Below are 27205 nucleotides of genomic sequence, written 5' to 3' on the forward strand. Positions count from 1 at the left end.
AGCTAGTTCCAGGACAGGCTCTAGAAACTGCAGGGAAACCCTGTCTCGAAAAACCAAAAAAAAAAAAAAAAGAAGTTTAAGGAGAGAGAGACACATGCTCAGTTGGAGAGAAGATGGAAGTGAGGGTCTTCAGATCCACAGAGAGGGCTGGGCAGTTGTGACCATGGGAGTGGGGGTAGGCTCAATCAAGGAGGTGCTTTTGACTAATTGGAAGGCAGGATTGAAAAAGCGATCCCAGGATTACCAGTTTTCCTGTGTTCACAGTAGGCAATGCCATCCTCAGATGGGTCTCTTTCCTTGCCTTGGGCTGGCAGTACAAGAGGCCCCTTTTGCCAGGAGTGCTGCAGCATGACCTCTGGGCTCTTGTTTGCAGGAAGATGCCGACCAGGCTTGCAATTTCTTGGAGGAGACAGGTGTTTAGAGGCCCTGTGCTCCCAGAGGAGGGGGAGTATAAGTTCTGGGGAAGTCTTGCTAGGGAACCAGGATAAGGATGTGTTCTAGTTTCCTTTCTGTTGCTGTGATAAAATGCTCTGACCAAAAGCAACTTAGGAAAGATTTATGTGACTGGTACTTCTAGATCACAGTTAATACCGAGGACAGTTAGGGCAAGAATTCAAGCAGGAACTTGCAGGTAGGCCTGCTTGCTATTCCACATAGGTTTATCTGTAACCAAGGAACTCACAGTCAAAGGATTACAGCAGGAACTGTGGGGGATGCTGCTTAATAAGCTGGCTCACAAGCTCATGCTTAAGTAGTTCTCTCATAGAGCCCAGGACCACCTGCCCAGGGAATGGTGTGGTGCAGCGGACTCTTCGTTAACAATCAGGTGACCCTCCCACAGACATCCCTTCAATCTGATGTGGGCAATCCCTCAGTTGAGACTCCCTTCTCAGGGGACTCTAGGCTGTGTCAAGTTGACAGTTAATGTTAATAGGGTGAAATGCCACAGCCTTTTATTCTGACAGTGGTCTTACAGCTGGAATTTGGTGTGCTCCGAATGGATACCCACTCCCAAAGCATTCTACACCAGCGAAGAAACGTCAAGAGGAGGATCCTCCAGTTATCTAAAGCTGAGTTCCTCCCAGCGCCTACAAACGCGCGAGGGGAACCGAACCCAAGACCTCATGCAAAAATGAGTTCTTTCCAAAGGAACTCGACAGCATTTACACACATGTAGGTCTCTCTGGAATGCCTCCTGCCTCCTTCCTCTATCAGTTGCTATTGTCCATTTTCATGGACTCACTTAGCCCTGGCTGTTGGCCCTTTTTACCATGGAAACAGCTTTCTCCAAGGCCACTGTGACAGCCCGAAGACCTTGCCCATTTCTTCCTTGCTTGACTGCTCACAAAGACTGCAACCCTCCAAATGCTCCTAGCCTTTCCCCTAAAGTTGAGTTGCTCCTCTTCCAGCTCTAGCCAAGAGTTCAGGGGAATCTTTTTCCTGGTTCTGGTTTCAGCTCGTTGCCACCTCCTCTAAGGCAGCAGCTCCCTTAGCCATCAGTAATGCTGTCCCCGGTTTCTAAAATCTCTTGGAGCTTCAGCTCAATGTGAACCACTGGACATCTTTACCTGGGTGAACCTGTTACCTTCCACTGCCAACTAGAACTTACTATCTCTGTTAGTCAGAGTTCTCTAGAGGAACAGACTGATAGGTGATACACACACACACACACACACACACACACACACACACACACGGCCATACATACAAACATGCGCTGGAATGCCAAAGAAGTAGGCTTTAATGCCAGTGAGGGAGTAGACTTGCCAGCAAGAATGAGAGACTATATTAAAACAAAACGAAACAAACAAACAAACGGCTTGGAGAGATGACTGAGCAGGTAAGAGACTTGCTGCTTTTGGAGAGACCTGGGTTCCCCGCACCCTCACAGTTCCCTGCACCATCCAGTTCTGGGTGGTGGTACTTCACACCTTCTTCTTGTGCTCCCAAGAGCCCTCTTCTTCATCTGTGGGCACCAGGCATGGGATGCTACACATCCACACATGCAGGTACAACACTCACGAACACAAGAAAAGTCTTTAAAACATTATTTAAAGAGGTTGAGGATTTCGCTGAGGGGTAGAGTGCATGACTAGGAAGCAAGGCCCATGGGTTCAGTCCTCAGCTCTGAAACAACCTGGTTTTTTTTTTTTTTTTGGTTTTTTTAGAAATCAGGAAACAAAAATCAAGCTTCAGTTTGCCACTGCTTGCGTACAGGCAGGAGCTCTAGTTCAAGCGTGTTTTGTGACCCAGAAAGTGCGGTGAATAACTCAGCCCCTACCTCACTGGGACCCAAGGAGTGGATGAGCTTGCACTGAACCCTTTAGGAGAAGTTGGCCGATTAAAAACAAAACCAGGGCTGGTGGTTGAGCTTAGTGGTACAGATCTAGGTTGGCAAGTATACCACCCAGTTGCAGTGTGGTGCCTTGTGCCTGGATTCCCAGCGCTTGGGGAGCTGAGGCAGAAATAAGACACTGAGTTCATCCTGGGCAACATACTGCAGCTCTGTATGAAGCAGACAAAACAAAACATGGGCCAGAGCACTTGACTGGCACACGTGAGGCTCTGTGTTGAATCCTGTCTGGGGAGGGAAACATAACACAGGAAGTTAGTGCTATAGCCCAGTAGGAAGTGGGTTTCTGAATGTTTCAGAGGTTTTGTTTTTGTTTTTGAAACACAATATTGCAATTACTTGAGAATTTTTTGTACATGTATTTAATGAATTTTGATTATATTCATCCCACTTCCTAGCCTTTCTCCTAACTTTATGGCCCTCTCCCCTACAGGGTCTTACTGTGTAGCCCTGGCTGTTCTGGAACTCACTCTGTAGACCAGGCTGGCCTTGAACTCACTGAAATCTGCCTGCCTCTGCCTCATGAGTGCTGGAATTAAAAAAATAAAACTTTACTTTTAACACAAAATTTTTGTTCTATTTTACTTTATCTTCAGGATATTTTGTGAAAGTTTTGTAAGATTCCTCCAGAACCTGGGATGCATAATAACTGGAGCCGGAAGAATAGGAAGAAGGCTGAGAAGGGAGCAGGTGAGTTTATCTGCTGGCTAAGACATCCTGTTCTAAAATACATTTGAAAGCAAGCTTTCGGAATTGCTGAGTTAGAAGGCGACACTTAGTAGATCCTTTATGAAGGTCTTCCCGGTTTTCTAGTAAAGATAGCAGCCACCCAGCCTAGACACACAGTCAAGGGACTTTGATCTCCAGGGTATTGTGAAAAATCTTGGCTCAGTCTCCATGGCTGTCAGATTCTAGTAGTGACATTGGTACAGCAGAGAGATGGGTAGTGGGCTGAAGCATCTCCCGTAGGAGCCTTGTTTTAAATCATCAACCCATCATCTTGGTAAAGATGGGCTGAAACAGGGAAAAGCAATTCAAATTTTTTTCAACTTACCTTCAGTATGGGCTGAATCTATGCTATAAGCGACAACTGGCTGTAGAATTACCAAGTTGGCCTTAGGTAATTAAATTGTATGGCTCTTCCCCACCGTACACCCCACAAGCCTTTCATTATATAATTCAGGATGCCCCCCCCCCACCGAACTCTTGATCTTCAGCCTCTTGAGTGCTGTAACAACAGGCATATACCATTATGTTCGTCATTGTCAGTCTTTCCCCTTTAACAAACAACAAAAGAAAATGAAATCCACAAAACAAAACAACGGCCAAATTGCTAGATCACACAAATAAAACAAGGATAAAAAGTTCAAAACGGAGGTTGGAGAGACGGCTCAATGTTCGAGCACTTGCTGTTTCTGCAGAGGAGCAGGGGTGGGCTCCTAGCACTCACGGGACATCTTTCAACCTTATCGCTATAGCTCTCATCCCAGTCCCCGGGGATCCAACGCCTTCCTGGGTACCAGGCACACACTCACAGGGGGAACATATATACATATATGCAGCCGAACACTCACTTTTCTTAAAATCTACAAGCAGGAAAGATGGCTGAGATTACAAGCACTGGCTACTCTTCCAGAGGACCCAGGTTTGATTCTCAGCACCCACAACGTGGCTCACAACCGTCTGTAAATCCCCTTCCAGAGGATCTGACACCATCTTCTGACCTCCGAGGATACGCTTGGAGCTCAAGGTCAACTTATGCTATACAGTGTGTTCCAGGCCAGTCTGGACTACAGCTGGGCTAACTGAAAGAGACCTTTTCTCAAAACCCAAACCAAAAAAAAAAAAATCCTACAAGACAGGAGGGCACTATGCATAACAGTCTTTTGCCCAAGAAGCAAAAGCATCCTCGAACACATCCAGGAACCGGAGAGAAATTTCAGTTTCTACATCTCTGCACAACGACCCTGCTTCCACAGACAGAACAGGAAAAGAAACTTTAAACTAGCGAAGACTAGGTGGGCATCCGGGAAGACTACATTCTCCAGCATGCATTGCTCCTCTAGGGCGCAGCCAGTGATGGACACAATCACGTTACTTTTGCGACAGGAATGGGCGGGGCGTGCAACTACATAACCCAGAATGCATAGCTCCTTCACTTGGGCCCGAGTCTGGTGCTCTCCGATGGCTGGTGCTCCTTGCTAAAGAGATTCCGGGGGTGGACAGTGTTTCCGCTGAGAACCCGCGCACCCTCTCGGACCGTGGCCTTTCGAAGGACGAAGGAAAGTGGACGAGGGGTGCATCACCCTCTCTTTTTAAGTTAGTTTGTGCTCAGGGTGGCAATGCGTTGCGGGCTTGCTTCCGTGTTTATTGTTTGTCGGATGCAGTGAGCAGCCAGTTCCCATAGGCCGAGCAGCTCGCAGGCAGATGTCCGGAGCTCCAAATCGAAGTTCCCAACGTCTACTCATTGGCTCGCACCTGGTGCGCAGGCGCCCGGACTCGGACCCGGTCCCTTAAGGCCAGCGAGCAGCCATTGGCCTAAGCCCGCGAAATAGGAGTCTGGATTGGTAGTTGCTAGCAGGAGCCCTGGTTTCTTCCTTGACTTCTGCGAGTGATAGTGTTGTGATTGGTTTAAATCCGCGGGTACCTGGCATTGATTGGGCAGGCCTCGCGGACGGCGTGCGGCCATTGGCTGGCGCCTGGGCCATCCCTCCACCGGCGGGCAGCGAATGAAGAAATGGGAACGGGGAGGGGAAAGGCCGCGACGTGAGCGCGCGACCTCGGGCGCCATTTTGTCGAGAAACAAGCGGAGTTAACCGAAGAGGGGGGTCGAGGAGAGCCGGAGTCGAGGACCCAGGAGTTTCCTGTGTCCAGCGCTGCCGGAGCCGTCTGAGGTGAGGCGGGGTGGAGTTGCGAGTGGCGGGGGCTGGCAGTGTCAACCTCGGGACGCGGGTGCGGGCGGGAGCGGTGCCGGGGGTGGACCCGGACCATTGGAAGCGTTTCCCGGAGCGTCGGGACCGAGGGGGCAGCCGGGAGGGAGCGGCGGGGGGCGAGACGGGAGAGGACGGACCCGGCCCCGCTCGCGGAGCCTTCGTTCCCCGCGGGGAAGCCCGGCGCCAAGGTTCTTGGAAGCGGAGCGCCGGGCGCGGGCGAGCCCCGGAGCGGCTCGGCCCGGGGCCTGGAGGCTTCGAGGATGGCGGCGGGGGCGGCAGTTCGGGTCCCAGGCCCTCGGCTCAGCTCAGCGCGTGCAGGCTGCGTCCTGGTCGGAGCGCTCGAGCTCCTCAACTGCCCCTTTCTCCGGGGCTCCCGGATGGGGGGGGGGCGGTGGGCGCAGGCGCCCCCGCGGCCTAGGTCCCCGGCGGGCGGGGACGGCTTCGGAGTTGTTGCCGACTCGAGCGCTTTCCGGGGACTCCCTCCCCTCCGCCGCCCCCAACACGTTGTCAAGCCCCCCGCTTTCGGCTGCCCGGCGGTGGGAGGGGCGGGCGGGAGCGAGCACTTCCGTGTTACTTCTCGCCACAGGTTTTTTTTGTTGCACTCGCGCGCCCCGACGCTTGCACTTTTGTAACCAAGCTGGTCCCCCACTTGGTCTCCTCGCTACCCGTGGGGTCGGTAGTCGTGGCATTCCTGCTTGCCCGGCCCTCCACCCCCAGCCTCCCCCCTGGCAAGTGCCCACTAGTGAGCCGAGCTCTCGTAGGTCTTGAAGTTGGTGCAGGGCTCGGAGAGCTTTTAAAACCTAAGGCTGAACACAAGTACCTTTTGGCCATGCTACCGGCTCTGAGAGTTCACCCACCTGTGCTCACAGACATTACTTGCAGGCGTGTGCTTCGTAGGTTTAAAAAGTGCCTTTGAAGGTGTTGTTAGTAAAATAAGACTTCATGAGAGGTAAACGACCCTCTGAAGTCATCCCATCAAATGTCACACTCCCTCCTTCCGTGGGCATTTAATCCAGGCAAGCCTTGAACCAGTGAGCTCTAGTCCCAGATGTCGCCTGTCTTTGGGGTTTTAGTAAAGAGCCTATTTCCCCCCCTCTTCAAAACTTGAGTAATAGTACGTGAGTTCCCCTACATGTTGTGTTTTCCTTACATGTTTCGTTGCAGCTCGATCCTCTGTGATTACAATGGAAATTTTTTCAAACACTCATTAAGTAAAAAAAAAATACCGCTTTTTATAAAAAAAATGCCATACATTTTCCTCATGACTTCTCTGAAAAGGAGTAGGGATACATGTGTGAAAATGGCGGAAGTGTAAATGGTATCCTTTTGAGTGATGCGGAGGACACCACATTATTATCTTGTCTGCAGGAAAACAGACTGATGTGATGGTAGCTGGACTTGAGAGTAGCAAGCAATGCCTGCACTTGAATGGTAGTGTGCTAGTTAGTGAAGGGTCTTCTGCAGGGAGAGGGACTTAGGAATTTGTTCCTTTTTCACCTATATGGTGGAAACAAGTCTAGAAGTGAGGCCCAAAACCATACTGACCTTTAGCCGGGTGTGGTGGTACTGGCTTGCTTGTAATCCCCGTGCTACAGAGGCAGGGATGAAGACCTCAGCAGTTTCTTTTGTCAACAGCCAAGGCTGAATCTCAAAACCTTTCTCAAAGAACAACAAAAACCAGGGAGGATAATCAAGGGGTGGGGCTTAGGAACCCCTAATGAATACCTGGAAGTATTTTTTTAAAGCCCAATATTAAAATTTTTAAAAAATTTTATTTGTTGTATGTGTGTACGTGGGTGAATTTCAAATTCTTGTGCCACAGCTCAGGTGTTGAGGTCAGAGGAAAAAAATAGATGTATTTTACTCCCAGACCAGGCAGAGGCCAGTGTTGTCCACAGAGCGATTTCCAGAGCAGCTAGGGTTCCACAGAGAAACCCTGTAGGAAGAGTCAGTATTCTCATTCTTGCGTGAATATCAAGGGTGAGGTCTTCAGGCTGGTGTGGCAAATGCTTTACCCGCTGAACCATTTTGAAGCCCTTAAAGATTGTAATCTTAGAAGTTGGCTTTATTTATTTTCTGTCAGTTTTGAAAGTTCAGACTTTTATGTATGTTTTGCTCGTATGTATGTGCACCATGTGTGCCTGGTGTCAGAAGAGGGCATTGCATCCTTTGGAACTGGGTTATGTGTGGGTTTAGCCACCATGTTGGTCCTGGTAATTAGGACCTCTGCAAGGGCAGCAAGTGTTTCCTTGGTTTGTTGAGCTGTCTCTCCAGCATCTTGTTTGTTTTGAGACAGTATTGCTGTTGTAGTTCAGGTCAGAATCCTCCTGCCTCAGTTTACTGACAGGATTACAGCACCATAGGATTATAGATAATCACAGATTCATCACCATATTATCTAAAGTTAGGTTTCTTTAAAAAATAATTGTAGTGTGTGTTCATATTTGTATGATTGAGTGCATGCCACAGTACTCGTGTATATATATTTGTGTGTGTGTATGCGTGTGTGTATATATGTATTTATGTGTGTATGTATAGGTTGGACAACTTTCAAGAGTTGTCTCTTTTTACTATTTGGGTACCAAGGACAGAATGCAGGTTGTCAGACTTGGTGGCAAGTGCTTTACCCATTGATGCATTGCATTTGCCCCCATATGACACTTCTTAAGTTAATACAAAATAGTATCTGCCTTTTTGAAAAGCTTTGGTGTCACTCACTGTGTATGTGGTGTTGGGGCTTGTACACAAGACATTAGCATACTAGGCAAATGCTCTACCCCTGAGATATACCACTTGCCCTTTTGGGATGTGTGTGTGCCATCACTTCTCTTTGGATAATATTTTTAATAAAAGCAAAACAAAATTTTAAAATTTTATGTGTAAATGTGCCTTCTTGTCTGTGCACCATGTACATTCGGGTTCCTGATGAGGCTAGAAAAGGGCGTTGGAGTCCCTGGAACTGGAGTTACTAGGAGCAGTTATGAGTGGTCCCACATAGGTGCTGGGAATTGAACCTGGGTTCTCTGCAAGAGCAGTATATGCGCTTAACCACTGAGACCCAAGAACAAAACTTTGCACTTACAGGAAAGAATTAGCTGGAAAGCTGGACCTAGTGACTCAGGCTCCTACCTGAGGCTCAAGCAGGAGGATCAGGTCAAGGCCAACTTAAACTCAAGTTAGCTTTGGTGCATGTGATCCTGTCTGAAAGGGAACGAAATTAGTTGAAGCATATTTTAAATGACCCTGAATAAATTTTCTGTTTCAAAGTGACATCCGAATGAGGTTGTTTTTGTTTTATGGTCTGGGGCATGGTACTAGAATGAATATTGTTAAGATTTTGTGTGGAGAAAGCCCAATAGTGCTTTTTTGTTGGCTCATAGTTTTTATTATATTTATGTGTATGTATGTACATGCAGGTTTGAAAGCCAGAAGATGACTGACTTGTAGGAGTCAGTTTTTGTCACTTGGCGGGTCCTGAAGCTTGAACTCAGGTTATCAGGGATGGTGAAAAGACTTTCCCCTTGAGCCTTCTTACTGGCCCATGTTTTTTGGCTCACAGTTTTTTTTTTTTTTTTTTTTTTTTTTTTTTCTTGAGACAGCCTATGTCCAGCACTGGCTGACTTGGAACTCGCTATGTAGACCACACCTGCCTCTACATAGTGAACCACAGTGAACCGACTCTCAGGAGCTGAGATAAAGGTGCTGGTCATCACTCTGGACCAAAATGAGCTCCTGCACTGTGCATCATGTTTTTCATGTTAATTTTTATAGATTTGGGGGACTACAGTAAAGCAAATAAAGAGTCATTCTTTTGAAAAGTGTTCTTTGAGAAGGTAGTCATTAATCTGAAACCCTTCCTGTGTTAAGATTTACAAATGTAAAAGCTGCCTCTGGAAGAGTAGAACAGGACAGATTTAATTAAGAAATGTCTTTCAGGACCCTGAAAGGAGAAAACTCCACAGTGTTGTCCATTGATCTTCATATGTTTGCTTGAGTTATACACAGATACAATAACAATAATTCCATTTCAAGCCAAGGTAGGAGAATCATGAGTTCAAGGCCAGCCTGGTGTTCATAGTAAGGTCCTGTCTTGGAAAAACGAAAACAAAACAGCGTTTCAGTCTTTCATTTTGGGAAACCCAACTTTGATGATGTGGCTTAATTTTGTTATACTTGTTAAAATACAGTTCCTAAACTTTGCATGAATGAAATAATAAACTGTAGTAGAAAGTTGTTTGTGATGGTATATGTCTGTAATCCAGTCACCAGGGAGGCTGAGACAGTAATATATCTTGAGTTGTAGTCCAACCTGAGGGACTATCTCAAACACAGGTGTGAAACTTTTGGGGGGGGGGGCGTGATCACCTATTACATGAAATGCTGAGGAATGGCCGTGTACCATGAAAGGCACTGCATACATTGTGTGCGTGAATGAATGCAGGCTTGGCATGAGTGATGTCAGCGGGAAACCTCGTGTGGGGCCTTATTTTCCACCTTGTTTGACAGTCTTTGTTGGTTTCCCACTGCATATGCCAGGCTAGGTGGCCCAGGAACTTTTGGGATTCTCCTATCTCCACCAATGACCAGCGCCACAATTCCTGTGTTTTAATGAAGGGTCTGGAGATTCAAACTCAAAGTCATCATGTGTAGGTGGGAAACACCTTTTAACAATTGAACTATCATACCCAGCCTACTATGTGCATTTTCTGTGTTGAGACAGAACTTAGCTATGGCTAACTTGAAATTTGTGATGTGAACCATGCTGATCTAAATTGCAATGACTTTTCTGCCTCTGCCTTCCAAGTATTTAACACAACACTGTCTTATTTTTTGTTTTTAATATTATAATTTTAAGTGGTTTTGCCTGCATGTATGTATGTGTATGACTAGAAGGATTAGATCCCATGGAGCTGGAGTAGGTGAGTTGCTAGGTGTGGGTGGTGTTGGGAACCCAGCAGGCGACCTCTGTTGGAGCAGTACGTACTCTTAACCTTAACCACTGCCATCTCCAGCCAGTCTCAGCTTTCCTTCTGCCCCCTTCCTTTTCATTGTTGGAGTAGTCCTGTGATTTTTTCCTCTCCTGGACTGGGACTTGGGGACTCTGGGACCTTACTGCCTTAGGCTGCCTGGGCATATGGGTGCGGGTCTGCACTACCACGTCCCATCGCACCCCTCTCCCCATTTGGGGGTGGGGAGTGTTTAGATATTCATCATATATCTCTGCCTGGCTTGAAGTTTATGTAGACCAGGTAGATATCCACGTGCCTTTGCCTTTTGAGTGCTTTGATTAAAGGCATATTTCACTGTGCCTAGTTCACTTCTAAGGTGTTAAGAACTCTTGAGGGTGGGAGGGGTTCCAAAGGAAGAATGCCCTTGGATCATTGCTTTTGAGGGAGGGAGGGAGGGAGGTAATTTTGGGGAGTTAATCTTAGTCTTAAGAATTTACAGGATTTTACAGGATTGTTGCTGTTGCTGCTTCCCCCTCCCCGCTTCCTGTTTTTTTGAGACAGGGTTTCTTCTCTTTGTAGCTCTGGCTTTCTCCTGGAACTTTACAGATCAGGCTGGCCTTGAGTTCAGAGAAATCCCTCTACCTTTGCCACCCTTTTGGAATTAAAGGTGTGTGCCCTCACACCTAGCTGTTTAGAATTGCTTCTTAATGCCAGCAGCCTTGAACAGATTGAAATGCATTACGTTACTCGGGTCCGCATTTGCCCATAGTGATGACACCACCTACCTACATGCTCTTAAACAAAAAGCGATGTGGTATTTATATCTGTGTGTGGGTGTTTTGCCTATATGTATGTTTGTGCACCACGTGGGTCTGGTGTCTTTGGAGGCATCAGATCGCCACAACTGGAGTTAATCAGTTGAGAGCTGCCATGTGGGTGCTGGGAATAAAACTCAAGGTCCTCTGGAAGAGCAGCCAGTGTGCTTACCCACTGAGCTCCCTCCAGCCTCCTGTCTGCATATTCTTGAAGCATAGAGACAGGTGCACAGACATGTTCTTGTGGCACTTTTTGAATTGTAGTTTCAGATGTAGTTGATGTAGTCCTGGTGGATGACAGTGGTTCTCTGCATCTTCGTATTGATTGCCACACCCCACAGGCTGGTCCCTCAGTTCCAGTGAAAGGGCATCTTGAAGCTTAGACCAGTATTTTTGTTGTACTGAAGGAGCCAGTTTCTCCTAGCAAGGCCCTTTTGTTTTGAAAGAACACGAGCTGCTTTTGGTAAGCACACTTGTTCCGAATGTCTGCTATCTTCCCAACAGCCCGAGAGAAGTGTGGCATCCTGGGTCTGGGAGGGAGGGAGAGACAGAGAATGTATGTCTGTCTACGTATGTGTGTGTGTGCACTTGAAGGTAATGTAGGTCAGGGAAGAACAGTGGGTGTCAGTCCTTCCTTTCACTTTGAGACAGGGTCTCTTTGTTCATTGTTACGCTATGCCAGCCTAGCTGGTCTTGGGGCTGCAGGGGATTTTCCTGGCTTCTGCCTCCCATTTTGCTGTAGGATCAGTGGGATTATAGACACCTACTACCATGTCCAGCTTTACGTGCGTTCTAGGATTTTAAACTTAGGTCCTAATGCTTACCCAGCAAGTTTACCCACATAGTCATTTTTCCAGCCCTGGTTTTTTTTTTTTTTTTTTCTTTTTGGTTTTTTGAGACAGGGTTTCCCTATAGTTTCTAGAGCCTGTCCTGGAACTAGCTCTTGTAGACCAGGCTGGCCTCGAACTCAGAGATCCGCCTGCCTCTGCCTCCCGAGTGCTGCCAGCCCTGTTTTTTTAAAAAAATATAATTTATTTGCTGTTTTATTTTGTGTGCATTGGTGTTTTTCCTATGTGTACATTTGTGTGAGGGTGTCAGATGTTTGAGTTACAAAGTTGTTAGCTGTCTTGTGGGTACTGGGAATTGAACTTGGGTCCTCTGGAAGAGCATTCAGTGCTCTCAGCCGCTGAGCCATCTTTCCAGCCTACCCCTTTTAAGAGGGGTGTGCGTGTATGCGTGCGTGTGTGCTGGCCCACAGAGGCCAGAGGTGTAGGATTCCTAGAGCTGGACTTGAAGGTGGTTTTGAGGCACTTAACATGGGGACTGAACTTTGATCCTTTTGAGAGAAGCAAGTACATTTGAACGCTGAGCTGTCTTCCCAGCCTTTCTAAAGGCATTTCGGACATTGGGCGTTTCTAAGACCAAGAATAGAATTTTTAAACATTCAAAACAATTTTTAACTTATTTAAGGGGGGGGCCCTCTGCCAGCCCTAGTGTCCTTGTGATCAGAGATAGCACATGGGAATTGGGTCTCTTTACCATGTGGGTCTCAGTTTAATTTAGGTCTTCATGCTTGGTGGCAAGTACTTACTGAGCCATGTTACAGGCTCGAAAACATAATTAAAGATTGCTTGTGTGTGTGTGTGTGTGTGTGTGTGTGTGTGTGTGTATGCACGCACGCGTGCATGTGCATGAGATTGTGTGTGTGGGTGGGTGTGTGGGTGCGCGCGCTTGTGCATGCACCATGGAGGTCAGAGGACCACCTAAGAAAGTCTATTCTCTCATTGCACATGGATCGAACTCAGGTAGTTAGGCTACGTGGCAAGTGCTTTTGCCTGCTGAGGCATTTTATCTGACTAGATTATTAATTTTTTGGAACTGAATATGATATATGGCTTTAATCCCAACTACTTGAGGCGATGAGCTGTGCGTGGATTATACGTTGTAAATGAGCCTAGGATATGTGAGTTCAGGAGCAGTGCTGGATCTACTATCTTTAAAGGCCAATGTTTCTGTGGTGCATGTGGTTTATGCCTTTTCAGTTACTAATTTTGCTTTTTAGCTGGGATAGGAGAGGTACAGATAAAGTGCATGAACCCATTGTTATGCTCTAGATATGTCTGAGTATACCGATTTTTTTCTTTTCTTAATAGTAATGCATCTTCCAGTGACTTTTAAAAAATATTTATTTATTTATTATGTATACAATATTCTGTCTGTGTGTATACCTGCGGGCCAGAAGAGGGCACTAGACCCCATTACAGATGGTTGTGAGCCACCATGCGGTTGCTGGGAATAGAATTCAGGACCTTTGGAAGAGCAGGCAATGCTTTTAACCTTTGAGCCATCTCTCCAGCCCCCAGTGCCTTTTTTTAAAAAGATTATTTATATGTGTACAGTGTTCTGTTTGCCTGTATGCCTGCAGGCCAGAAGAGGCCACCCAGACCTCATTGCAGATGGTTGTGAGCCACCATGTGGTTGCTGGGAATTGAACTCAGGACCTTTGGCAGAGCAGGCATTTCTTAACTGCTGAGCCATCTTGCCAGCACCCTACCCTGTTTTTCAAGACAAAATTTCCTGTATATCTTTAGCTGTCCTGGAACTAGGTCTTGTAGACCAGGCTGGCCTTGAACTCAGGTCTGTCTGCCTCTACCTTCCAACTGCTGGGATTAAAGGTGTGCACCACCACCGCCGGCTCACATCTTCTATTGGCTGGTGTTCTCCAGTGAAAATGTCAGTGTTCTTTCCTAAGCTTTTTCCTTCTACAGGACATAAAGCGGGTGTTGATGAGAAAATGACATTAAGTGGTTATTTGCCTTTTTGAGAAAGTTCTGTGGACTGCAGATAATCTTTACACCAATGGAAATTTCTTTTATTTGTTCTGTTATTGGAGAAATACCCCAAATGTGTTTATATGAATTTTGGCCCCTGTGGTTACTATTTTGCTTTTTATAACATACTTGTTTTTTTTTGGGGGGGGGGTCAGGTGTGTGTGTGTGTGTGTGTGTGTGTGTATTACTGGGAACCAAACCTAGGGCCTTGTGTGGGCTAGACAAGCACTCTACCACTGAGCTGTATTTCCAACCCACCACAAATAGCCTTATCTTTAATATTTAATTAGATATATTTACAAGTATAAATATACTTAAATATATTTGTAAATTTATAAATATATTCAAATGAGTCACATTTAAATAAATATATTTAAATGTATTACTTTTAAATAAATTTGTGGTATATTGCTGTGACATGTTAGTGCCCTTTCTTTTTGACGGTATATTTATTTTGAGAGTCTGCCTATGTACCCTCATACTTAATGCTTAGCCTCTAGAACAGTGGTTCTTAACTTTCCTAATACAGTTCCTCATGTGGTGACCCCAGTCATAAAATTATTTCATTACTACTTCATAACTAATTTTGCTACTGTTGAGAATTGTGATGTAAATATTTCGCAAAGGGGTTGTGACCCCCAGGTTGAGAGCCCCTGCTCTAGAAGTGTGGTCATGACAAGTTGTCAGTGCTTTCATTTTGCCCTGTGGAGCATTGTCACATTGAGAGGTGAAGGAGAACGAGTATAGTGTGACTGGGATGGTTTTAATGTTAGTGTCAGAATATTTCCATTCTTGGTTTCCTGTGGGTAGGTATTTCCACCGTAACTATTCTGGTGGTACACTCAACAACTTCTGTGGGGTTTGGAAGGATTCATACATTTGTTTTAAGGAAGAGTTGAGACTTGTTTAAGAAGTAGTTGTTTTCTGACCTTTTTAAAAAAATGGATTTTATCATTTTTATTGTGTTGTATAAATACATTGTTTTCCTTTTTAAAGATGTATTTCTTATTTGTATGAATGTTTTGCTTGCATGTATGTGCCTGGCACCTTCAAGTCAGAAGATGTAGGGCCCTCTGGAACTGGATTTTGTGGAGTAAGGTGTGTGGGGCACTGGCTTCTGTGCAGGTGCCTGTAGAGGTCAGAGGTGTCAGATTCCCCCTAGGGCTGAAATTACAGAGAGCTGTGAGCTGTCTGATGGCAGTGCTGGGAATTGAAGTTAGGTTCTCCGGGAGGCGCATATTCTTAAGACTTTGTTTTGTTTATTTTTTAAACATCTCTGTGTTTGTGGGAGGACAGCCTTCAGGAGTTGTTTTTTTTTTCTTCTCCTCTCTGTTCCAGGGAGTGAACTCGGGTTGTCAGCAGGAGGTGTTTTACCTGCTGAGCCTCCCAAGGCTTGGTTTTCAAATGAAATTGTTAAAACATTTCAGTCATCTGTGTAAGTAAGTAATCAGATGCTGGGTATAAAAACAGAATGATCCTGTTCTACCAGTTACATGAAGTTACTATACTAGAAAATTATTTGGCAGTCTTGATTTTTGTTATTTGCTAGGGTCTAGACTGACTTTGAAATTTTAATCTAGCCTCAAACTCCTGAGAGATGGGTCATAGGCATGTGCCATTATACTGGGCTAGAAATTTAGTAATCTTGAGATAATTTAGGCAAAGTAGTGGTATCCATCTGAGGTCCTAGCACTTGAGGCTCAGTGGTAGGCGCACTAGAGAATTCAAGGACAGATAGGGCTACAACATTGGGAGATTCTGTCTCAAAAATAACACACATGGAATGACCGCAGGGATAAGGCATACATACAAATACATACAGGTTCAAATCAAACAAAATCTCATCAGGGAGAATGGGAAGTCCACACACAGTCCCACCCCTAAACAAGTTGTTTGCAGTCAATAACTACTTGGAAAGGGGAAATAGGTTTTCTACAGGGAATGTCACTATATCAACCACATTCTTGGGCATATACTGTTGGCCAACACAAAATCCATTCCATATTTTCTTATGTACTTCTTGTTTTGTATTAACTAATATTTTTGTTAGTTTTTTTTTGAGAGGTTGAGTACTAAGTGGGAAGGAGTTTGAAGGAGATGGGAAGATAAAGAATATGATCAAAATATTTTTTTCAAGAAAAATCAGCTGAAGGCAAATGGATGGATCTAGAAAACATCATATTGAGTGAGGTAACCCAGCCCAGAAAGACAAATATATATACTCACTCATAAGTGACTTTTAGACATAAAGCAAAGAAAAACCAGCCTACAATTCACAATCCCAGAGAACCTAGACAACAAAGAGGACCCTCAGAGAGACACACATGAATCTAATCTACATGAGAAGTAGAAAAAGACAAGATCTCCTGAGTAAATTGAGAGAGTGGGGATTATGGGAGGAGGGAGAAAGGGAGGGGAGTGGAGAAAAATATATATAGTTCAATAAAAAGAAAAATCAGCTGAAAAGGGAAAAACTATAGTGGAATGAGAGTAGGGAGCTCTGTTCACCTAATTTTTTCTTTACAGTAGTGATGGAAAGGTGGCTCAGTGATTAAGATTCCTAAGTGCCTGGCTTCAGTTCCCAGCTCCCTGTAACTCCAGTTCAGGGGATCTGACACTTTTAGCCTCCAGGGGCATTGCTCACATGTGGTACCCAGGCATACAAGTAGGCAAAACATTCAAGCATAAAATAAAGATAAATTAAAAAAATTACAAGGCAAAGAAAAAGCCTCTGATTTTTTTGGGTTTGAGGTATGTGCCACCACACTTGGCACAGGGTAACATTTAAAGTTTTTCATGTTCTTATTTTTTCAAGTTTTTAGGGCTTAGAAGATGACTTAGTGGGCAGGGTGCTCCTGTATAAGCATGGTGTCCCGAGTGGATTCCCAAGCTAGACATCTGATCTACCCCCATAGTTGAGTGGAAACAGATAGGCCTGAGAGAGAGGCTTGCTGGCCAGCAGATTTTGCAGAGATTCCAGGTTCTGTGAGAGACTCCCAAGCATCCCCCACCCCAGAAGATAGAGCAAGACATCTTGACTTCACCCCTGACTTCCACACACACCCACACAAAACTTTTCTCTCTGTTTATATTGATAATAGACTACAGAGAAGACAAGTAGATAGGATCTGAGAGGTTAGAAATCTATCATAGTAATTCCGGTAAGAGACAAAATGATCTTTAGATTATCAGATTTAAGTATGGTAGGAGGAGCACATGGTGTAGGGAGTGGGGAGTTTAAGATATTGGTATGAATAAAAGACAATAGTATCTGTTGAGATTGGGAAGACTTTGCAAGCATGTAAACAAAAGTGAGTGGGAAGACCAGTTTTGTTTTTGTTTTTGCTTTTTTTTTCCTTTTTTTTTTCTTTTAACAGGGGAGAGCGCGAACGCAGTTTTTGCTTTTTAAAAACATACTGTATGTTGGCTATCAGGAAATGTAATAAAAATCTGGACACCATAAGAGAGGCTTGAGCTGGAGGTGGAATTGGAGAGTTAATGTTGTAGACGGTTTTTAAAATCATAGACTGAAGTAGACTAAAAAAATAGAGAAGGCTGAGGTCTCTTATGTTAGACCAAAAGCTAGTAAGGAGCTCAAAGAAAAATTATGTGGGATCATCAGAATAAAAAGTAAACCATCATCTTGGAGGGAGGAGTGGTTAGTTTTGTTTTAGGGGACATGGATCACATTGATTCACTCTAGGACGTGGGAGGTGAGGGATACGTGAGAGTTGTGGTTGGTAGTGTTTTATGGAGCTAGGGCTAGACTCCAGGGCCACATACATGCTGACAAGTATTCTATCAGTGGTAAATACCTAAACACACAACCCAGATATTTGTAATTTTCTGTCAATACTATTAATGTAAAATATGCTTTTAATATCATTTTGGCTGATGATATTTTGCAGAAATAATTTAAAAACTGATTTGAAAAATTATGTGGTGTCTGGAGAGATGGTTCAGTGCTTAAGAGCACTGGGCTGCTCTTCCACAAGACCTGGGTTCAATTTCAGACACCCACATGGTGTCTACATGGTCTGTAGACCAGGTATAGAGCTCACAGAGATATTCGTACTTCATATCTGCTGATTTTTAAAAAGATTTGTGTGTGTGTGTTTGTGTGTGTGTGGAGAGGGAGAGGGAGGGAGGGAGGGAGGGAGGGAGGGAGAGAGAGAGAGAGAGAGAGAGAGAACTAACTCTTAACACATGGCAGCCCCTGCAGAAGCTAGAAGAGGGCTAGCAACAGAATCCTGAAGTTGTAGTTATAGACACTAAGTTATAGACACTAAGCCATTTTCTGTTCTTAAAAGTTATTTCTGGGGGCTGGAGAGATGGCTCAGAGGTTAAGAGCACTGACTGTTCTTCCAGAGGTCCTGAGTTCAATTCCCAGCAACCACATGGTGGCTCACAGCCATCTATAATGAGATCTGGTGCCCTCTTCTGGCATGCAAGCATACATGGAAGGAATGTTGTATACATAATAAATAAATAAATAAATAAAATATTTTTTTTTTTAAAAAAAGTTATTTCTGCTGCTGGTCAGTGGTGGCACAAGCCCTTACAATCCCATCACTTGTGAATTCAAAGTCAGCCTGGTCTACAGGGGGAGTTCCAGGACAGGCATCAAAGCTACAAAGAAACCCTATCTTAAAGACCCCCCCAAAAAGAAAATTATTTCTACTGATAAAATCTATATATTTTTTTTAAACTTTGGGGCAATGAAAATAGTCTTGCTTTTTTTGAGACAAGGTCTCAAATGTAGGCCAGCCACGTTGGCCTTGAGCTCATAGCCAAGGATAATCTTGAACTGATTTTCCTGCTTTAGGATTTAGAGGCATATGTACCACTTAGTAGGAATATAGTCTTCATCAAGGTTCAAGATTATTGGTGCGATAAACACTTGATTACCATGAAGAAATTAAAAGATAAAGGTTTAATGTTCATGAAGTTGGGTCTGGAAAGATGGCTCCATGGTTAAAAGCACTTACTGCTCTTGTAGAAGAGTTGAGTTTTGTCTCCAATTACCAAATGAGGCTACATAATTCCAGTTTAAGAGTTCCTGTTGCTTTTTCTGGCCTCCACAGGCATGCGTGTAAATAAATCTTGTAAAAAGCAAAATTACCTTAATTTATGCTTTAAATGACAAAAGTTTTAAATTTCTAATGGAGAAAAGGGTGTGCTTTGGTATTTGTTTCTGTTAGCTGACTAGAATGGTTGGGAATAAACTAATGAACAGCTTGTCATTTTAGCTTTACTACAGTTTTGGGTTTTCTTTTCTAAACTATTATTTTTATTTATTTATTTTTTTGGATACAGATTCACTCACTATGTAGAATAGCCTATGCTGGCCTGGAACTCAATATATAGACCAGGCTGGCCTTGAAATCACAGAGATCCTTCTGCCTCCTGAGGGTCTAAATTATTTTTTTTTAAAAGATTTATTTATTATATATACAGTGTTCTGTCTGCATGTGTCCTTGCAGGCCAAAAGATGGCACCAGATCTCATTACAGGTTGTTGTGAGCCGCCATGTGGTTGCTGGGAATTGAACTCGGGACCTCTGAAAGAGCAGTCAGTTCTCTTAACCACTGAGTCATCTCTCCAGTCTAAATTATCTTGTGATCACTTTCAGCTTTGGCTTCTGGAGTTCTTACTTGACTTTCAGTTAACCATTTAAATACCTACAGTATACACCCTGAAGTACAACTTTAACATCAAACTATCTGATTCTGAAGCAGTAGTGTGGAAATAGTGAATAAATGGAGCCTTAGGAACCAGGGATACTCTGGAGAGAGGAGCTGAAAGTGGCGGTGAGTTTACCTAGACCCTAATTTACACCTGATCTCAGCCAATAGGCTCAGTGAGGCCTAGTGTCAAACCCAAATTTTAACCAAGTCTGCTCCTGTTGGTTCTGACGTTAATTGAAATTGATAAAATGGACATCTCTAAAGCTTCAGGTTGTGTTATTAAATTTAAACTCTTGGAAGAGTCTTTAATTTAAAAGCTTGGCATTTTAAATAAAATCTGCAGTGGTAGAGGAGACATAATATTTTTTAAAGTGTCTTTAATAGCATTTTAAATAATGAGAGATGAAAGTTGAAAATTACTTGGCCTTCCCCACCAACTGAATTCTGAAATTTTATTTTTAAACAGGTGCCATGTTTCAGAACAGAGTAAAGAAGAACTGAAGATATTATACAGATAACAGAGATAGCCTAATTACAAAGAAAGCATTAACCTGCCTCTGAGGTGACTAAAGGGGAATAATGGTGATTTTGCGCCGGGCTCGGCCGCCTGCTTCCGCCCCAACCAGCAATGAATCTTGACTCGCTCTCGCTGGCCTTGTCTCAAATCAGCTACCTGGTGGACAATTTAACCAAGAAAAACTACCGAGCCAGCCAGCAGGAAATACAGCATGTAAGTATTTTATTCAGTATGTAAATACCATTGAAGCAAAAACAAATAGCCAGTTGATTGGCAATTTATGTGACGATGTTGTGTGAGAGGTTACTTTGCTCCTTCATTTTATTTTGCTTTACTAATAATAGTACGTAACAGACCTTATACCAGTCTATGAGTATTTTCTTTATCCTTTATTTTTCTACTTGTAAATGAACATGAAGCCAGGGGTAGTGACATGCCGTTAGCCCAGCACTTGAGAAGCAGGCGGGGTGGATAGATCTCTGTGCTTAAGGCCAATCTGGTCTACCTACCAAGTTCTTGGCCTGATATAGCTACATAAAGAGACCCTGTCTCAAAAAACAAACAACAATAGCATAAAAGAAACATGATCTGACTTGATTTGGTCTAATTCTATCTTTTTTTTCCACTTCAGCTTTAAGATGAATGGCTTAGAGAAAAGTGTTTACTGTGTATTGAATGTGAGGATGGGCAGTAGGATTCCTTAAACCCACATAAAAGTTGAGAAAGTTTGGCAGCCTACTTATAACCTCAGCACACTGGAAGGAGAGACAGAATCCCAGGGCAATGAAGACTAGCCATATTAGCCATAAGTGATGAACTCTGTTTAACCACAGGTCCTCCCTCAGTCTGTAAAGTGGAGTGTGATGAAGGAAGACATCTGATGTCAGCCTTGGGACTTCGTAGGCACTCTTACGCTCATGTATCTGTAATGGTACATGTTCCCACATGCTAACACATACATGCACACAGCACACATAAAAGGTTGAAATTGTGGTGGCGCACGCCTTTAATCCCAGCACTCTGGAGGCAGAGGCAGGTGGATCTCTGAGTTCGAGGCCAGCCTGGTCTACAAGAGCTAGTTCCAGGACAGGCTCTAGAAACTACAGGGAAACCCTGTCTCCAAAAAAAAAAAAAAAAAAAAAAAAAAAAAAAAAAAAAGTTGAAATTGCCCTGAAAGTATAAGGTGCTCTGGTCGAGTTCTTGCTTAGCATGAATGAGGTCACAAGTTCAGTAACTGTTGTCTTTTAGCATTTAACCATCTTGTTGGGTATGAAATATTTTTGATCCACAAGTAAAGATGCTGAACATTTGTGTTCCATGTATTGACTTTTACATCTTTGGACAATTACCTGTTAAATCATCATCATCCCCCCACACTACTGGAGAGATGGCTTTGTAGTTAGGAGCACCTGCTGTTGCTCTTTCAGAGGACTGGAATTTGGCTTCCTGCATCTGCCTTGGGTGGCTTACAACTTCCCATGACTCCAGTTCCAGACGATCCAGTGTCCTTCTATTGTTCACAGACACGGACATTAAAAAAAGAAAAAGATAACCAAATCTTAAATCCTTGCTTTCTATAGTGTATATTTTACATGTGTTAGTATGTCATTCAATCTATGAAAAGTAGCTGAGTGTGGTATAGTCCCATTTGGAGATTGAAGCAGAATTGCTAAATATTGAAGCAAAAAGATTACTATGAACTTGAAGCCAGCCTGAGCATCCTGTAACCTTGTCTCAAACCAAACCAAATTAAACCACATTTAATTCTCTCCTTTCTCTAATTGTAGTTGATTTTGATTCATAGGTAGCTAACATAAGTGAAATATATACCTGATTTTCTTAGCCAAATCTAAGAAAGGATTTACGTATTGGTATTTAGTTTTGGTCTTTTATTTTGGGGTATGTGTGCAACAATTGTAGGTTTGCTTAATTCTTAAAAAATGTGTAATACATGAACTGATTGGTTAGCTTGCCTATTCTACCCACGGGCAGTGGGTATTAAGTTGTTATCTTTCTTAACTATCTTTTAAAAGACAGTATATCTGCATATATAGGAGATGGAGAGGAATATGTTAGCCTTTTTAAATGATACCCTTTCTTCTCCTTTTTCTCCATTTTTGGGACAGGGTTTCACCATGTAACTCTGGCTGGCCTGAACTCCTTCACAGATCAGGCTGGCCTTGAACTGCCACCTCTGTGGCATTTAAGGTGTGTGCCACCATGTCAAGCAAAATTTTATTTATGATTGTTTTGCCTATAGCATATATGTATGCCTTGTTCTTACCTAGTGCCTTGGGAGGCCAGAGAAGAGCATCACCCCCCACCCCAGAACTGGTGTTAAGGGACCATCCTTACCCACTGAGCCATCCTTTTTTTGTTTGTTTTTCAAGGTAGAGTTTCTCTGTGTAGTTCTGGCTGCTCTGGAACCCACTCTGCAGGCTGGCCTTGAATTCATATCTACCTCCTAAGTGCTGAGACTAAAGGTGTGCACTGAACCATCTTGCCTCTTTAAAAAAGTTTTGTTTGTTTCGAGACAGGGTTTTTTCTGTGTAACAGCCCTGGTTGTCCTGGAACTCACTTTGTAGACCAGACTGGCTTCAAACTCACACAGATCTGTCTGTCTCTGTCTCTTGCGTGCTGGGATTAAAGGTGTGCACCACCACATCTGGCACACTTTTAATTTGTAAAATATTTTATTTATGTGAGAATTTTTCCTGCTTGTATTTCTGTACTGTGTGCATTCCTGGGGCATATGGAGGCTAAAAAAGGTCATAGAAAATCTTGGAACTTGAGTTATAGATGGATGTTAGCTACTGTGGGTGCTGGGAATTGAACCTGGATCCTCTGCTAGAATATACAATGCTTTCAGTTGCTGAGTCATTTCTCCAGTCCCTGCTTGGTTTTTGTTTGGTTTAGTTGGGTTTGGTTTTTCTCTGTAGCTTTGGGGCCTGTCCTAGAACTAGCTCTTGTAGACCAGGCTGGCCTCAAACTCACAAAGATCCGCCTGTCTCTGCCTCCTGAGTGCTGGGATTAATGGTGTGCGCCACCATCACGCGACTGTTTTGTTTCTTGAGACAGACTCATTGTAGCCTCAAATTGGTTATGCATGTGTACCCATGGTGCCTACTCTACAAACCTTGTATGGATCTCTTATTCTCGCCTTCTTAAACTGGGCCTGTGATACAGGTTGAGGTTGTATTTCCTGGAAGCAGGTACTAATGTGTCAGCTCTGCAGGTTAGGATGGGGTGAGACTGAGAACCTACAGTCTGGCTGAGGAACTGTGGTTCAGCTCCAGTAAAACCTGCGTTAATGCTAGGCATTGGTGGTGCGCACCTTTAATTCCAGAACTCAGGAGGCAGAGGCAGGTGGATCTCTGTGTGTTTGAGGACAGCCTGTTCTACAGATTGAGTTCCAGGACAGCCAAGGATACACAAAGAAAATCTTGACTTGAAAAACCAAATAAGTACATCTACAGGCAGACAGATGAGTTCGAGGACAGCTAAAGATACACAAAGAAACTCTCTGAGAAACCAGATAAATTAATACATACATGTAATGTTAACAATGAGGTTAACATTGTATGTTAACTTCAAAGTCATATCAGAAGAGTACCACTCTGGGCTCAAAAGGGCTAGACCATGTTGTATATCCCTGCTGTGGATGAAGGCTGCCCCAGCATGGTATGTTCTTAGGTATTGAAATTCTACAACTCAGGCAAATCCTGGAGAAGCCAGTTGTTGGCTACTAGACATTAGAAGTGAGAACCTGTGACACCAGCGCTGCCCTACATGATCTGGTTGTACTAGAATTTGCTTACTCATTTTTCCTTATAAGTTCTTGAGGTCTAAGAATATCTTCCTCCAATGCCTGACATTTAGTTATGTGGTTAGATCTATGATGCAAGAAAGAATAAATTATTGAGTTTTATGTGTACCATGTGCGTGCAGAAGCCCATTGAGGCCAGAAGAGGAAATCAAATCCCCTGGAACTGGAGTTACAAATGGTTGTGAACTGTGATGTGGGTGCTGGGAACTGAACCCAAGTCCTCTGTAAGAGCAGTATGTACTCTTAACTGCTGATCCATTTCCTCAGCTCTGCATGAGTAAATTATTTAATAATTTTGTGTTTTTTAGATGAAGCTTTTCTGTGTAGGCATTTAACTTGGATTACTGGCGTATGTCACCATGTCTAGGTCTAGTAATTAAACTTGAAGATAAAATGTAGAAATTACTTCATTTGATGCTGGGAGGTGGTGGCACATGCCTTTAATCCCAGCTCTCAGGCAGAGGCAGACATCAAATGAAGGAAAGTAAAGGTAAAGATGGACAGACAGCCCTGTTCCAGTATTGTGTTGTCCCATCCCCCATCTCTTTCCGCCTCCACCTCAGGTGCTGGCACGGAGAACAGATGAGACTGCCTTCAGGATTTGTACTTGAAGACAGCTAGTTTGATGGGACCGGCCATCCCCGCCACACCCAGGGCCACTTCAGCTAGAATGGCCTTGACTACTAATCCGTCTTCAAGGCCTTGTCAGTGAGATATTTCCCTTCTCTGCCTGTTCTGAGGTGGGCAAGCCCTGCAGCTGTCATACAGGGAAGCAAACGCGTTGAAGAGATAAGAAAACAGTGCAGATTGACTAGTCATCCTGGATCAGACTTCTGGGAGTCTAATAACAGGCGATTTATTCCCCATGTATTTAAATCCAGTATAATTTGGAAAATGTCTTCTGGTGTAATACAATCCCCATTGCACAAAGAAGCATAATTACACTGAAACTGAACTCAGTACACGTCATTTCCTTCAAGAAGATGAGTTTAGAGACACACTGCATGTACTAGCCTAAAAAGCCTAAAGGTCTGGCCTGGTCTCTGTCATACACATAGCACTAGAGGTTATTTGGATTATTAGCCAATTCTGGTCCTGGTTGTGGAAGCTTCGGGGAGCCTTTGGCTACCAGGATCTTTTAGATAGATTGCTAGCCACCTCAGGTCTTGATTGTAAGAGATTGTTGGCCTGGCCCAAACAGATAACCACAGATCACTAGGCTGTTAATCTTGTCCAGTTCTCAGCTTTCTGAATGGAAGAACAGATTTTTCGTTTTTTTCATTGGAAAGATAAGTCTGTATTAGAGAAACATTCCTGGTTTCTCTGAGATTTGTGGATGCAATGACCTTCGTGCTCTATTCCCAGTGTTCTGGGGCTCAGTCTGCAGTAGTCCTTGCACACATACTTTAGAGCAGTGATTCTCAACCTTCCTAATGTTGCAACCCTTTATTATACAGTTCCTTATGTTGTGGTGACCTCCCCAACCATAAAATTATTTTGTTGCTACTTCATAGCTATAATTTTGCTGTAGTTATAAATCTTAATGTAAATGTCTGATACGCAGGATATTTGATATGTGACCCCAAGGGAGACGCTGCTCAAAGGTTGTGGTTAGCATTGTGCTGGTAGTTGCCCACCACCAAAGTAGAAGACATGCAGCATGATGCCTTTGTGTATGTCAGTGTATTTGCTTCACACCAGGCACCAGGCATAGTGAAACTGTGTGCTCTTGGAAACTGAACTGAAGTTTTCTTTCAAAATTCTTTAGAGCCATCACAGCTCATTCAGTATGGCCTCCATAGCCACCACCCCTGCAAGCCTCACACTGAAATTGCTTGGTTTCTCTTTTAAAAATGCTGATTTATGGTCATTTTAAAAATATTAGCGTTATTCATTCATCCATCCATCCATCTGTCTCCATTTATTTAGGTCTGGGGGTATTTTGTGACAGAGTGGTTTTGAACTCAACACTCTTCCAACTTCATCTAATTTGAAGGATAAAGTATAACACAAGAAACCTACACTTATCAATCCTCTAACTTTATTTCAAGACATAATCTGTTTTCAGTCAGCCTGTTTGCCCTATTTAGAGCAGATTTCATACATAATTTCATCTATTTGTGGTAATGTAAACAAGTACCAATATTGTGTCTATTGTTATTTTGATACTGGATTTCTCTCAGTAGCTCTGTCTGTCCTGCAACTTACTCTAGATCAAGCTGGCCTTGGATTCACCTGCTTCTGCCTGCTGAGTGCTGGGATTTAAGATGTGTGCAACCACAGCCAGCTTGTTTTTAAATTTTATAATAAATTTTGTAGCCCATGGTGCCCAGAACTTGAAGTCCTCCTGCTTCAGCTTCCTGGTGCTGGCATTACAATACAAGCATATACACCATACCCAGATGTTTGTAATGCCTTTTTGAGTATTCTTTTTTTTTTATTCTTTTTTTTTTTTTTTTTTTTTTTTGAGACAGGGTTTCTCTGTGGCTTTGGAGCCTGTCCTGGAACTAGCTCTTGTAGACCAGGCTGGCCTTGAACTCACAGAGATCTGCCAGCCTCTCCTGGGATTAAAGGTGTGCCGGGATTAAAGGCCTGCGCCACCACTGCCTAGCTGAAATGCCTTTTTTGAAGTTAATTTTATTATTAATTTTATTATTTTTTAATATAATTTTCCCCTAATATTTCCCCTTCCAAACCCTCCCAAAAATACCATTCCTTGCTCTCTTTCAAATTCATGTTCTCTTTCTCGCGTTAATTGAAACATACATATATGTACGTATATGTGTATACATAACATTTCTGAAATACAGCTGCTCAATCTGTATATACTTGCATGTATTTTCATGTCTGACCCTTTGATATTGGTTTATAAATTGGTGTGCTCTTTTATTGTTTTAGGCAGAGTCTTATGTAGTCTTCATTGGCCTTAATCTTGCTATGTCCCTGCGAATGGTTTTAAATTTTCACCTTTTCTGCATCTGCCTTTCTAGTTACTGGAATTAAAGACATATGCCACTATGTTTGATTTATTTTTAATGTCTTTAATATATACACCATATATTAAAGATTTATATTTACATGTTTGTGTATATGGACCTATGGGGCCAGATGAAAATGTCAGATCCCTCAAGCTGGAGTTACATGCAGTGTGAGCTTACTCGGTGTGGGTGCTGGTAAGAGAACTTGGTCCTCTAAAAGCAGTGTGTGCTCTTAACTGCTAAGCTGTCTCTCCAGCACTTAAATAGTATTTTTTATTCTTTTAATTTCACGTATATAATGTATATCGATCATTTC

At 43.4% G+C, this 27205-nt stretch overlaps 1 protein-coding gene across 8 annotated transcripts in view; it reads left to right on the forward strand.

The window, feature by feature from the left end:
- The first annotated feature begins 4522 nt into the window (after positions 1–4522).
- The window catches only part of Cnot1 (CCR4-NOT transcription complex subunit 1), a 78464-nt gene continuing 55781 nt past the window's right edge, over positions 4523–27205 (forward strand). For 5 of the 8 annotated variants that reach the window (XM_038312260.1, XM_038312262.1, XM_038312261.1 and 2 more), the window contains exons 1-2: positions 4524–5247; positions 20035–20298. In XM_038312260.1, coding sequence (XP_038168188.1) covers positions 20197–20298 — 102 coding nt within the window. In that variant the 5' untranslated portion in view covers positions 4524–5247; positions 20035–20196. Of the gene's footprint in view, positions 5248–20034; positions 20299–27205 lie in introns of all 8 variants that reach the window. The other 3 variants (XM_038312264.1, XM_038312267.2, XM_038312263.2) reach the window with 2 other exon arrangements.

The sequence above is a fragment of the Arvicola amphibius genome, chromosome 15, assembly GCF_903992535.2.
Source record: "Arvicola amphibius chromosome 15, mArvAmp1.2, whole genome shotgun sequence".
In the NCBI taxonomy this organism is placed as follows: domain Eukaryota; kingdom Metazoa; phylum Chordata; class Mammalia; order Rodentia; family Cricetidae; genus Arvicola; species Arvicola amphibius.